Consider the following 15508-nt stretch of genomic DNA (forward strand, 5'->3'; position numbering starts at 1 on the left):
TCCATTTTAGTACCGGCTCATCGAAAAATTCCAAGCAGATGTTTCATTCTGCAGCTGATAGACAAGAGCTCTGTCCCTCCCTTCACGAGGACCTCAATTCACCCCAAGAGGATGCTATCCCTGACCAGTATCCTGAGGACATTTCTATTCTGTTGGACAGACTAAAAGTTAACATTATTTCCCAAACCAAGAAGAAGCCCATCTTTTCCAGGCCACAGTGCAAGAGCATCATCCAGTGTAAAGCAGCACAGGAATTAACACATGTGACTGCTGCTGCCAGTGCTCAGGGTAGAGAGTGCCCTGAAAGAAACCAGAGGGAGGGCAGAGCTACACACAGAGCTCCAGGCAGACTTCCCATGCTGTTTAAATCCATCTGAACATCAACAGTGATTAATTTGATCTTAGCAGGCAGTTTGAACATCCTTCTTCAGTTTTAACCCTGGCAATCTGAGAAACAACCAGATTAAGACACTCAAGTCCGAGGTTCCAGAGAAGTTCCATCCCTGAACTTCCTACATGCTCTACTTGTCTGCCTTTTCCTTCATTGCCTCCATTGCTGAAGAGGCTCAGCAGCTGTCACCCAACCACATGCCTGTTTCTTTTAGATCCTGACTCCTCAGGGTTAAATACCAGGACACTGAGGAGCCAGATCCTCACTCCAGCTCCTCCTAAAAGCAACCATCTTGTTCTGCAGATCACAGACACATCTTTGGCAAAAACAGACCATGCCCTCATCTGACCTTTGATTTTCTATGCACAAAAATGCAGCTGGGAGCCAGCCTCTATGAGATAAAGAGGGGGAAAAAATCATCCCCACCAGCTCCTTATGGGAGCAAGACAGCAGAACCCAGTTCTGGGCATCTGCACAGAAAATTTGATGCAAAAGAATGCCCCACACACTGAGACAGACAAGTTAAAGTCAAATTTTCTATACATCAGCTGGCACTCAGGTTCCCAGAAACAGAGCATTAAAAACTCATCAGTACTTCTCCTACCTCCTCTACTTCTAGACAAAAACTTCTTCATAAAATAGTTTGTAGAATTTAATTTTACACAGCTTTGGCTTTCTTCATATTATGCAAAAACCTTCTGTAACTTGAAATCCCCATTTGTTCTGCCTAGATAATCATAAGGAAGTTTTCCAGAATCACTCAGAAATGCCTTGAGGAAGTGCCCAAGCAAACAGTCAAAGACAGGAGGCCTCAATCCAGTTTTCTGACAACTTGGATGAAACAATTTGACATAAATGCCCCCACAGAAATCACCGCTACACATGGAGCAGACAATGATTAACAAACTCTTCTGTTTCTGTTGAAGTGCATTGGCTCCAAAATTAACAGGGCATTTTGGATTTCAGTCCATGGAAGCATCTGACACATCCTGCAGCTCCAGACAGTGACCAAGTTCGATCCTGATATTTTCTTGCCCAAAAGTCAGACATTACATCAGAAGCAAAGGTGACCCTGTGACTGTCATGCTCTGCTCTATTGAAATGCACCTTCACGAAGGAAGGTTTGATATGCTTTAACAGAAAATGTCAAAGCTTGACTAAATGTCAGGATATCATTATACTCTCTAACAAATACTCACTGAAAATTAGTGGCAAGCTAGATCAATTTTTTAAATACATTTATTGATACAACACTGAACAACAGAAATATTTTTTTTTAAATGGTACTAAAATACAGATTTTGACAGAAGTTGCAATTACACTTTGCAATTCCCCAGTTATTTTGCATGAGCCTCAATCTAATTTGCAATTCTTAAGCCTTAGGAAGCCCACTGCAAATTACAGACCAGATGTTGATGAGGTTGTTATCTAGTGAGCTATAAATTGAAATAAAGCAATAGAAGCTGACATCCAAGAAGTGCCCAAAGAAAATTTTCCAAGCAGGAAAACGATGAAAACTAAAATAGGAACTCCTGAAAAACACGCTACTGTTATAGTTTGAAAGCTAATACGGTAACCCAAACAACTGGATGTGTAATCACATCATTTGTGCAAAACAAATGTTATTTTGCACTATTTATAAACACGGGTAAAATACCATGTGTTTGGGGACCTGACATTCTCACCTATACCACATACTTCCTGATAGCTGCTTGGATTTATTTCTCCCACAACTCTGACTCCAAATTCTTTATCCTCACAAACTGCAGGTGTTGAGTAGACAAAAGGAATCTGCTATTTGTAGTTTCTAAGTAAGAGGGAAGGAAGAACAAGTGTGTAATGATACACCTGCTTCCTCCTGTGGATCTCAATGTGTGAAGTTTCAAGGCTGATTCTCTTCCTATCCAATTCTCCTGGCTAAAATTACCTGTTTGAACATCATCAAGTTTCCTCTGTTCCCTCTCTATCCTGAATTTTACTAGAGAATGAATGCAACCTTCAGTTTTAATTTAAACAGCACATTATTTCCAGCATTTTGATAATAAAGCATTTTGATAAGAAAGTTTTACTAGTAGCATCACAAGGGATCTGGTGTTTTTTATTTCTCTCTTCCTGAGTTCCTAATGGAACAGCAGGAGGTAAAGTCTGTGTTTAGGCCACAGAATAAGTCATAAATGCCAAAAGGGTAAACATTCGGGGGAACACTTCCCAGAGAGTACCAAGCAGAAATCTTCAGAACAAATCAATGCACTTTAAGTAATCAATTCTACTTCTACAATTCCTTCTATTCCCTATTAAAGTGTCCAAAGGCTAAAATTACTCTCAGATTCTGCAATTCACAATGTAATAAACAAATATCGATGCTCCAGTTTGTGATTTGTGAGCTTTTAAGGTAATGGAAATCAGACTGATTTGCCCTGTGCCAGAGAAAAGGCTTAGGTCTTCATTTTCAAAACGATGAAAACTACCGTTCATTTTGCTATGGAAGATATTTTACTTGTCTTATCTAAACTGGGCTTTATGTTCAGGAATCCAGAAGAGGAACTGACACTTCCCTTTAGCACAGCTTCCCTGAAACTCGGTAAAATTAAATGTCATTCCTGGTGCAAGTTCTCAGGTACAACCCGCAACTGCATCGCGAGCGCTGTGGAAAATGGATGAGCAGAAGGTGGCAATAGAGCACCAGATCTAAATCCATATATGCTTTATTCCAAATTAGATGCTCACTCTCACCCCTGGGTAAAAGCAAATGTAAAAAGTCTACTTTTCTCCCCAGGTGAGGTGATATAATTACAAGATTTCCACAAGCACTTCAGTGTGCTGCCTACGCAGCTCTCTGCATCTCTCAGAAAATGACAGAAAACAGGGGGGTTGTGTAGTTTGTCAATAAAAAAGTCCTTACAAACCTATGTACCTCCTCCAGTTGAAAAGCTAAATTATAAGCACTTATCTTAAAGCCAGAGTGGAAAAATGTCATTACATTTTATACAATAATATTCCCCTTCATTTCTAAAAAAAAAAAAAATCTCTTGAGCACTGGTGGAAAGGGTATGGAAAACTTCTTATTCTTTTCAAGATTAAGAATACTTCAGTGTAACACTTCACTGTTAACCAGGTAACCACAGAGAAATCTGGCTCATCTGAAGTTTTCAGTTAAAGGCTTTAACTTTCAGTCAGAAAGTGCCATTTCATACAGGTTTGTAGAGTTTTCCCAAATACACAAGGATTATCTGAAATATTCTTTTCCATTATAAGCACGTAGGAGGGTTTGAGGAAGGCGGAGACCTCCCTCTTTCGGCCAAAGGGAGGCAAAGCAGGCACACACTGCCTTTACGAGAGATTTTAAGGCAAATAGGACTGGACTTATTCCCCCACATCTCTGATGGAGACAAATAAAACAGGATAAAACAATGAGGGGGGGAGAATTTCACTGGTGTCTCACATGCAATACTCCCAGTGTTGACACACTTAACACGACAAGCAAAGACTGATCTTCATGCACCAAAGAAAGCAGTTTTTCTCAAGTTTGACATGGCATTAATACTATTTTGAAACTCTGTATAGATTTTCTGGTTTCGAATCTCTTGAAATAAAGATATTTCTTAACATGAACATAGCAGTATAACAGATTTTTTCCTGCCCTGCCTTCTCCTGATGAAGTCCAGCAGGCAGCAGTGCCCGAGATGCTGCCCATAGCTGGACACCAGCCTTCAAACCCTCCAGGGTTTGAAATGACCCCCATCTGCCCTAATAAGCCACATAAAATTAAAGCCCACAGAACCATGCTGACTAGCAATTACTTGGGTTTAAGGGCTAATGTTGCAGGTACCTAGAGCTGAAACCCAAGCAATGAGTGTCTAAGTTATTTACGTATCCCCCCTTGTGTGTACATCACGGGTGCTCCACGTCAACCAGCATCACTCAAGACTGAGGTATGTGAAAGCAGCCTGGTGAAAAAGGAACAGTGGTTAAACTTTCCCCCTCAACAATGAACAGAGGAGAAATGAGAAGCAAACCATGAGGGCAAGTTTCCCTGGCTCAATGAGCAGTGCCCATGGCCAGGACTGGCAGGTCTCTGTGCTCCATCAATTGCCTGAGCTGGAAGTCGATACGCAGCAGGCAGAGGTGAGCCTTCCTCCGTGTCTGTACAGTGATTACAACTTGCTAATTAACCATTCCTGGCCTCAGCTCCAAAGGGTTGGGACTGGATCTCTCCCAGTACTGCTGGCTGGGGAGCCGGGCGAATACCAAGCTATAAATACAGCCACGGATTTGGTCGCTGCTCACCCACCACTAAAAAGGATCCCTGGAGCAATTCCCTCACTAGACACAGCATTTTCTCTTCTATCACTGCAAAAGATCAGGTTTTAAAACACCAACAAAATGAAGCAAATGGAAACAGTCAAGATATCTGACATCCCAAAAAGCCTTCCAGACTTAAATACATCATCAGAAGTTATCTAAGTGGCAAAGAGAAAAAAATTGGGATTTCAAATGATTTAACATTCCAGTGCATCATATGCAGCTTCCTCACATACCTGAGAGCAATTTTCAAGGAAGGATTTCATCAACTGGCCATTTAAAAGCCATGATAAGATACACACAACAAGCAGCAGAGAGAAAACAAATATATATAAAAGGCAGAATAAAGTAGTCACATGTTCTGCCAAAACAGTGAAGAAATCTCTCTCAGCAGTTATAATTTCAGGGGTTTTTAGTATAGAAATTTAGTATAGAAATTGTCTGATAAATACCCTTCCTCCACTGAGATTAAAAAAATAAATCATGGCACAATGATCCCCCCAGCAGCAATTAATAAAATTATTAATAGACACTTTCTAAATCAAAGAGTCTGCTTCACTTAAATACTAATCACTTTTTATTACTGAGCAAAGAGAAGCAACTCAAGTGTAACACAGCAAACAAGCTGTTAACTACACGCTGGATATTCTTTTAAAATAATGTTAAAGGCTAAGCTACACAACAGAGCAACTAACACTTAAAATGTCTTAATTATCAGTGTTTTTAAATAACTTTGCTTCACTGCTGTCCCAGCTACAGCTTCCTGACTGGTCCACAGATAAAGAAAATTATTTCAATGCTATTTCTTGCCCTGGCTTGGTGACAAGATTTACACGGCCCCCACTCGCCAGCAGGCTGGCAGGGGACCATCATTCCCATTTAACCTTCATACCAGAACACTGGCCTTTGTCAGAGAAATGCTGCCCTTCAGTCCCATATAAATAACTTTGCTTCCCCTGGAAACTGGGATTTGGGCATGCTCTGGGCTTGGAACTGTTTCTTCCAAACTATAACTACAGTTAGAGAGTTTGTTCTTTGGTGGTTGGAAAGTATAAAGTACATTAGACAGCACAGACTAATTAAGTTTTCAATTTTGTTTAAATAAATGTATGAAGGACACTTAGTTAAAAAAAAAATCAAAATTAATAATTCCTAAACATTGTTTTTCTTAATTCTTTGTGTCCATACCTCTCAGTAAGTTCTAAGTGACTGACAGGTCATGAAAACAGTCACACACTCAAAAATAAGCTTAACAATCATCAACCACACACACCCCAGATCTTGGAAAGACATCATTTTCAAGCTCATTTTATCCAAATAACATAACAAAAAAAACGTAACTGATATATATATTTGGAGAGAGCAGCTCAGCTTTGAGAGACTATCCCAAATACTGACAGCAGGAGTTTTAAAGTAATAGTAAGTAATGGAAGAATCACTGTGGACCTGAAATATCTGGACTCATGACCCAAATTCAATTCCTGTTATTATACAAATGCCTTTTGGCAGTATTTATTTTAAAAGCAATATAATACTGTGATGTGCCGATCTATTTAAACACCAATTCAGCTCTCTGCATTTTCATCGTTCCACCCACTTGCAATTAAAGTAGAAGTTGAAAGAACAGCAAAACATTTTCTTTAAAGTCTCTGACTAGGAACTAAACCAGAGTAACAGCTGGTTCTGCTGTGGTGCAGAGAGCAACACCTGCAGACTGTCCAGTGATTTACAGTATCAGGCATGTTGTTTTTTATTACACCAAATGTAAAAGCTTCCCAGTGCCTGGCATCTACCTCAGGCTGACAGTCTAGGCCTATAAAAAAAACTGTGTGTGCAGAACAGCTTATGTTAAGAAAACTCTCATCACCTTCTTGCTGAAAACTTGTAGAATATTCAGGTTTCAGAGCACAGCCTTAAAAAATCTGGCTGCCATACCAGGGATAAATGGGCTTTGTGCTATCCCCAAGACAACTAAATGCAAAACTGAAAAAGTCACAAGCCTTTATAATCACAGCTTACACTGAATTTTACAGCATCTTGAAGTCCAGATGTGTCCTGGTGCTCCTGGGTGTACTGTGAGGAGGAAAATAAAGGTGGGAAATATTGCTGAGCAGCCCTAGCTCACCAGGAACCTACCCAAAGGGAATTGACTCCATGGAATAAGGCCAAATTTCCCATTTTTGATGAATTTTTCAAGTTTCTGTATTTTAATAAAGTTACTTTAAAATCAGGAAGGTACTAAAAAAAAAGAGAAAAAAAAATAACGTTCATTATCAATGTTTCAAATGAAAGACAGGAACACCACATAAAGCCAAAAATAAGAAAATCAAGTACATTAATTTCTTCTATTATGAAATCAATAGTGTCTTCACAAAACTCCTGCATCACTCAGCACACAAAATGGATGGAGCTTCCTATTTTATCTTCCCTTTTTAAACCCAGCTGTGACTACAGTTATTCATTTCCTGATGGCTTCCTTTGGAAAGCTAATATTTTATAAATAAAGCCATACTTAGGAGAGCAAGAGAACTGACAAGACAAACAGTCAAGCACTGCCAAGACACAAATGCCTCATTTGGATAAGGATTCCTGTCTTTGGTACATGGTATTCTCTTTTTAAAATGTTTTGGGTTTGCTCTTGACCATATGCCTGTATTCAAAATAATATTTCAACCATAGCAGTAACTATTCATATTCTGTAATATGATTGCTTTCATCTTTAAACCTCGTATTTCCTCTCCCTGAACCTAAAAACACGTTCTAAACTCTAGGAGAGAAGATTTTGTGTGTCCCAGCCCAGTGGCCAGAACAGAGGTGGTGGCAGGAATTTCCCTGGGGGAAGGGGTTACCTCAGCTCAAGGAGGGACAAGTTTGTAAAAGAAAAAAAACACTGAGCGTTATTAAATCACAGAGAAAATATCCAGCTCAGGAAATCCTGAGCTGAAAACAGCTGGAGGCCAGGAGATTATTTAGTGGAAGTATAAGATATGCCTGCCCTGTTCCTATTCTTCCCCAAAAACCAGGCTGTGGATATTGCTGAGGAGAAAACAGATCCTCAGGTCTGATCTTGAAATGCAGTTTTTATGGATGACAAATATGGCTTGGATCTGAATGTCCAAACAGTTTATTTCATTGCAGGTTTTCAGCCCATCTGAGGAACAAGGCAGACAAGAGATCACTAATAAATGGCATATTTATGGTTTCAAGACTATCACCAAAGTAATTTTTAAAACACCATCTAACAAACTAGAAAGAGGATTGAGAATGAAGCGTTTCAAAATTTTTTGGCCACCATAGACCTCAATCTTCAGCCCAAAAAACTGGTGTAGAGTTATGAGAAGACCTGGAGTGAATAGCAGCTCCCAGCTAACCTTCCTGACAGGATATAAACAAACCCTATTAACCTTTTTCTTAACAGGAGGATCATTTCTTCTTCCCCCTCCCCTGCAAACACCCCCTGTGTTCTGATGGACAGTACAGGCCTTCCTTGGGAAGCCTCTGTTCTGTTTCCGATACATTTTAGGACACGTGTCCAACCTTGAATGTTACTTATAGAGGATCCTACATCAGTCTTTTGATTCAGTATTTTTCCAATTCTTAAAAGCAAAATTCAGGTTTTCCAGCTGCTACTCCATTTTAAGTTTTGGAAGACTAGTGGATCAGTCCAGAAACCATGAACCACTTTCCTTGAGCCGTTACTAAATGTGGATCCCAGCAGCTCCTTCCACTGCACATTGCCTTGTGCTCATCCCCAAGCAACCCTTCCAACCAGAAGGGGCAGCTGAAGGCTCTCTACAACTCCAAAAGCACTGACCTCAGCTTTACAGCATTCCAAAGGCCCTGCTTAGCACTTTTGATTTCAATCCACTACTTGCATTTGCTTAAAAATCCCTTATGCAACAAATTGCAAACAGACTCTTTAAAGTCTGTACCAAATTCCCATTTAAAAAATGGTTGATTACATCTAAGGAAAAGAGCTAAATGTAGCAGAAAGTGTCTATTACCTACCCTGGCAGGGTTTTATCCAAGGGCCTTGAGTTTTTAGCTCAGCTACATCAGCTGACTCCCCTCAGAGAATTTGTAAGTTCATTAACGTTTGCTAATCTCAAATCATGAATATGGACTTTGTTTTATTTAACATACTCTTACACACTCTACACCCACTCACATGCATATATACTTATACACACACACACACACACGCTGATATTTTCTTTTCATTAGGAATGTTTTGGGAGAATACTGACTCCGCAGCTTCCTCTCTATCATTTTATGACCATTTTAGTTAATATAATTACCATTACAGCAGATTATAATTTAAATAGAAATAAAATAATAAATATAATTTAAATATTTATAATTTAAGATTATAAAGTTCTCATGGCCACAAATTCATGAGACAAACTGCTGTGATGCTACAGTCTGGTCAGAACAAGAGCAGGCAGCAAAGCAGCCCAACTTCCACCAGCTTCTTCAGCTGAAAGGCTCGAGTACAGAAAGGAAATCAAAACCACTTCCTCTACCTTGGCTTCCCACCTCTGCAGCCATTGCTGCCTTTCCACTGGAGATGTTACAGACACGGGTGTCAGTGAAAACTACAGAGCAGGTTTACAGCTTTTTTTTAAATATATAGATACACACCAGCCCTTTTCCTCCTTCCCAGAGAAATCTGGACAATGGATTTTGGGGGGAGTACACAGATAGCTTACCTTAATGAACCTGGACAGTTCATTAAAAGCTTTGCATTCCTAACCTAAGGTATATATAGGGGGAAGATTTTGTTACCTCAGCTTGTTCACCTTTAATAGATGAAAAAATTGGGGGTATTATAATTTTTAAATTATTATTTCAGGCCATTGTAGAATAGACATGAGAAGCCAATGATTTATGAGAGCAGATGCATTACTGACACGCCACTGATACTTTAGAAAGGAAAAAACCCAGGCCTATCCATTACAGCAAAAAGAGTGATGAGACTGACCTAGTTTGCCCCCAGTGGTGTCTGTGGAAAACTTTCTACCATTAGCACTTGTATAAAACACAAATCTCACTTCCAATGCATTTCCCATTGACTCTTGAAACAGAGCCAATGAAACTCATCTTCAGAGAAGGAAGAGCATGTATGGAACACTCAGACTGACACAAGATTAGTCATACATTTTTAAGAGGCACTTAAAGATTTAGGAGTGAAAATTCTGCAGTACACAAACACACTTAGAAGTAGGCACAAACTCAAAAGGATGACATTCGACACTCCCAAATCATCGGTGGTGTTTGAAACCCTGGCAAGGATGTGTACCTTGGCCCCTCTTCAACCTCTACCTGTGCCAGAAATAGCACTGCAACACAGATGGAGAAAAGGAAAAGCAACAATATTCTGCATTTACATCTTATCTGACATTATCTCAAACATTAAAACCAGGAGAATATCTCTAAAAGCAACTCAGCAAAGCGGCCATGCCTATGTTTTCATCTCTTCTGGCACAATAAAGAAACTGCAAAAGCTGCATTAGAATGAAGTGTGTTTTCTAAACAAATGTTTATAAACAGAATGTAAGAAATTTGTCTGGCTGATAAAAACTACCCATTCTCACACTAGAAAAACAATGTCCTTTTGTCTGCCATGCTTGTGGTAAAAGAAAACAAGTAAGATTTTGGCAGAAATGCTAATATAGACTAAAAAAAATTGGCAGCCAACCTGTTGCTTTTTGCAGTCAATGCTTCACATGTCAGGTTTTACTTTTTGTCTGGAAAAAAAGCTGTGGAAAAGCTCAGGACCATGTGAGACACTCCTTCAGGATTTAGACTTTGGGCTCTTTTTTAAACAAATCAAAGTCACCTTGGGAGATTTTAGCCTATTTGTGGCTTCTTCCTTCTATTTTTATGCCCAGTGAAAACGAAAAGGAAAGAATCCACATCAGAACAGAACAAGCCACTAAAGGGCCACACACAATCTGCTTCTTAAACCATGACTGCTTCAAGCAAGAGCTGCTTTCCACACTCATTTCCTTCCCAGCCACCAAAGTGGAAGCAGTTTTCAAGCATGGCTACACAATCTCTTAGAGCAGCGAATTCTGAGTCACCGTGCGGCATTCAGCCCTTGGCCAGCGCATCCCATCTCCCACTCCTTCTGGTGGCAGTCTAGCTACAGACTAGTGCTGGACACTGGAATTATCCTCCCTGCCTTTACGGCCCATTAGCTTCAATTTCTGGTGCAGCAGAGTCAGTTCTCAGTTGGATTTAGCTCAGCTGCTAATTGTCCCAGCATCTGAACGCACTCCATGTGAAAATCAATAGCAAACCTGAAACACTTTTAAGTCTGCACAGACACTCTGGAATTTTTCCCATTTTGTACTCACAGACCTCAAGGAGTCAATGAAAACAACCATGACTTCTCCATGTTCATTTTGGTTACCATAAAAATAAAGATTTTCCGTTGTAGTTTCCTTGCTTTTCTTTTTGTAATACAGGGGATATCATGGTGGATTAAATTCATCATGAAGAAAACGAGCCCCTTACAAAGAAATACACAGAGGCAAAAAGCACTGCAAATGTACCACACACCATTCCGCTCTTGTTTTGAAGGAACAGCCTAAAGTCAAAGGCTAATTTATTCATTATGCCCATTTAAATTTTCATGTTCCTTTAGGCTACCAACAAAAACACCAGTTAATGTGAAACGCAATCCTGCTTTTTATTCCAGATGTAGATATCTGTTCTTTAGAAAATCCACAGGCTGACAAGAGCCACAGCTTAAAATGAAGATATATCTAGAGAGAATTCCAAGATATGTTTGTGCATACAAGCATTTCTAACACTGATCTCAAAGATGCGGTTTCACTTTTAATGTACACAAAGAAAAAATCCTGCAGTGCTGCATCCATTTTTTTTTAAAGCAGCAAAATATTATCAATGTGTAGACATCAGAGCCTTCTGACAGTTCTAAAACTTCCACTGCTCACCAAAAAAAAAAAAATTTAAAAAAATCTTAATACAAGCACACACATCCTCCACTTACAGCCTTTTTCATTACTATGACAATGAAGTTACCTAAAGAAAAATGCCACTACCAGAGTGTGGGACACAGGCAAACAGCCAAGAACTCAGAATCAGCTGGGGTTAAACAACAATTCGGGCTCAAGATTATCTGGTAAGCAGACCAAGTGTTTGAGCTCTGGAAAAACATGTTTCCTTTCTTTGGACAACTTCTTTACCTACATGTCACCACTACTTGATGATGATGAATACAAGTCCTTATAAAAATAAAATCACTTTTTAAATGATTACTGGCATCAATATGCACAGTACATTGGCAAGCTACAGAATTTGTCAGATGTTTAAAAAACCAAAAAAGCATAGCAAGCACACAATCTAAATCATAAGATGCAATAAATATCTCCCAGTTACCAGATATACCAGATCTTGTCAGTCAGTTACTATTCACAGAGTTTTTTGGTTCTCCAGTACTAAAAACACCTGGGAATGATATTAAGAGACCCCTAACAAGTCCTCCTGTGAAGTTGGATGTTGAACCCCCCCCACCAGTCACCTCAATTTTTCAAGGAAAAATTACTGCTTCCCTCAGCATTTTATCAGGTGCCGTGCAATTGCCCCAGTTCAGGATCACCAGTAAGAAAAAATGTGGCTGTTCACAGCCAAGCCAGAGACAAGAAAGGAAAGAATGGATGGCGCCTGTCCTGCTGCCCAGCTCCATGGAAAGCTGGGGAGACCAGGTGCCAAAAATGCTTAAGTGTCTTTTATCAAAAGCTTGAAGAATAAAAGACATAGCAGCATTTCCCTGCTGCTTAGCACAACACTGGCCACCTTGTTACCCACCAAAGGCAAATAAACACATTTACATTTAGGATATAAAAACAGATATCCACAAAGAGGTTTGATTACCAAGTCCTTAGTACATTGGAAAAAAGAGAACACCTACCTCTGGAAAAATCCATGTGAATGCAGTCCATGTTTCCACTGGTACCTCCATGATCATGCAGGCTAGAAATGGTGATGTTAAAAGGAAAGGCAAAATTCCCAGAGAACCAGAAAGCTTAGAGGATGTTGACCTACCTTTGTGAATCCCTGCTGGTTGGCATTTATCTGAATTAACTGACAACATGACACAGAGATAGTGAAGTCCTTTATTGACAGCTCAGACTCACACATACAGCTCAACAGACAAAAACGTAATGTACCAACGAAAAACAGAAATAAAAAAGTGAATCTATACTTCAAGAACCAATATTGCTCAAGATGGTGACGTTGTAGCTCACAGAGCAATGCCTGGTTTACTGAGACGACCTCTGAAAACTTACCAAGGCATAATATTATTATTCCCATAAAAAAATAAAGGAATTTTGTATTCCTCAGCAGCAGAGTCTCCACTGGCTTCTGATAGAAGGTGCATCATTACAGCAAAGGAATAACAACCCACTACTGATGATCATTAAGACAGACAGGACACGACATGTTTCCAAGAGAAAGCTTCTAGTTATGTTTCAGAGACCTGATAAGATGTCAAATGCAATAAACTAAATTGCCCGAGACAAATAACTCTAATTTCATCTTTTGATACCATTATATCTGCATCCCCACAATGCATCCTAGTGCAGCCCATGGGACATAAATTTACCCAGGACCAACTTGAATTCATTTTACACTTAGCAAATACATGAGGCATTCAGTAAGCATTGCACCAGATCTAATATTGTTGTTTGCTATATTAAAGTAGTGCACAAGTAATTAATGCTGATTTTATATAAATGTTTATCGGTTCCAAGTAACCAGGGGTTATTGGTGCTCAGAACTCCATGTGCAGAAAGCAATGACTGTACTGCACTGCAGGTTTCTCCTTCATTCCCAAATTTCTGCAAGTATTGCCTCCCTTTTATAACCAAAGGTTTTTTTAAATGTCTAGCTCCTCAAATTTAAAAAAAAAAAAAATTCTAGAGTGGCCACAAGCAGCAGCATTTTGTTTTAATGTTAGCCAAGAACTTTCTCTTTTCAAAGGCTAAAATGATGCTGTGGAGTTCTCTGGGGAATAGAAAAGACCTTTTAGTTCCCACAAAGACACTTATTCACTGATAGAAAGCAGAACTTGTACACATGGATATGTTTGTGCTTCTGTTCACAAAGACCTGTGAGACAGTAAAACTGCAGCAAGCTCCAGGAGAGAAACAAATTGGTTTGTTTTCTTGCTTGGTTACAACACGTTTATACCCCATCTTTCAAAATATCTCTTACTTCAAACTCAAATCCAAATAATTAAGTGCAACCAAGGTTTCAGGTGGAGAGATTTGCTCTTTAACTGAAATATTCCCAAACTCAGTTCACTAGATCAGTTTCAGGTGAGTCTGTGTTTCTCTATAACGCTTCTTTGTCAGCAAAATCCCAGTACAGACAAAGGAAAATCAGGAAAAACAGCAGAGAAAGCAAAAGTGGTTACATGTAGCCCATAATGGAAAGTCTGTGAAAGGCAAAACCAGAATTTTTCAGCCAAAAAAATCTAGTCAGAGAACACTTAATTTTTGTGTCCAATACAGTTTGGGGTTTTAAACTCAAAACTGATGAAGAAGAACAGATAACAATCCATTAGATTCCAATGTCTTGTCACAAGTAGGAAATTCAGGGATAAATCTCAGTTCCCCATCAGTGAAATCAGAACTTGCATCAGATCATTATACCCCCCAGCCATTTCCTAATCAATAGGTCTATCTTCCTCTTCACACCCTTAATCAAAAAGATGAAGAAGCCTAACTTCCACTCTAATGGAAATAACTAGGAAACAGTGACATTTTCCTAAGCCAGAATCCTCTTCCTTGAACCAGCCTTCGTGAGGATCCTTCCAAACAGCTTTGCATTACCATCCCTAATTGGTATTAACAGGAATTGCTCTCTGTAACCATCGCTCTCCCATCAACCCACACTGTCCTGAGGGATTTCACAGACAGCAAAATGACAACAAACATTCTACAAAATTATAATCGATTATCAGTGATGTGAAAAAGTCATCAGTAGGAGAGCTACTGCAAATGAAACATAGCTGGGTTTTCTTTGATGCTTCTGTGTGGGTGTCAGCAGCAGAAGCTCCAGCATTTTGTTCACAGCATATTTACAGACATTATTTCCCAATGCAAGATAAGGCCTCACATACCTCTAGATCCATCTGGCTGCCAAGGAAGGAGCTGTTTAGGGATCAAATCTGGGTTTAGCTTCCTCAGAGTTACTTAGTGGTATCATGTCTTAGAAATCAGATGCAATGCATCTATCACTTTATAATCAGCATGTAAAACACACTTTCCAGTGATCACCAGTGAAAAAAAGAGATTTCAAGAATGATACTTCCATATTTCATTCATCATCATCACCATTATATTATTACTATTATTATGACTTCTTTTATAGCAAGTAAAATAATTTTAGTCAACTAGCTAGACCCAGGTTCTTTAATTTCTCTGCCATGACAATCTCAATAGAGGGGATAAAAAAAAAAAAAAGTAGGAAAATCCTCATTAAATATGTACTCGAATTAATTATTTGCACGTTTCTTATTGAATCTAAATCAAAATACCTTTTGCAACATGCTGGCCATTTAAATGTCAATTCTTCATGTCCCCTTCGGTTACTTACCTAAAAAAAGAAAAACAGGAAAAACACATTAATTTTCCATGTTCTCAAAGGTATCATGAATACATACCTTGCTCTCCATGGCTCCCCAGTAAGTTTTCTGTGGTTATAAGTTAGGTAAGACAATTAGGATAATGGGTTTGGTTGTTATATTAGTCTAGATGACATGTTCCCACTTAGCCTCAG

The 15508-nt window shown here is 39.2% G+C and overlaps 1 protein-coding gene across 1 annotated transcript in view; it reads right to left on the bottom strand.

The window, feature by feature from the left end:
* Positions 1 to 15508, bottom strand: part of ANK2 (ankyrin 2) — a 260764-nt gene that overhangs the window by 223945 nt on the left and 21311 nt on the right. Inside the window, exon 2 of the mRNA XM_058838913.1 lies at positions 15267 to 15325. Coding sequence (XP_058694896.1) covers positions 15267 to 15287 — 21 coding nt within the window. The 5' untranslated portion in view covers positions 15288 to 15325. The remainder of the gene's footprint in view (positions 1 to 15266; positions 15326 to 15508) is intronic.

Source organism: Poecile atricapillus, chromosome 4, assembly GCF_030490865.1.
Source record: "Poecile atricapillus isolate bPoeAtr1 chromosome 4, bPoeAtr1.hap1, whole genome shotgun sequence".
NCBI classification, from domain to species: domain Eukaryota; kingdom Metazoa; phylum Chordata; class Aves; order Passeriformes; family Paridae; genus Poecile; species Poecile atricapillus.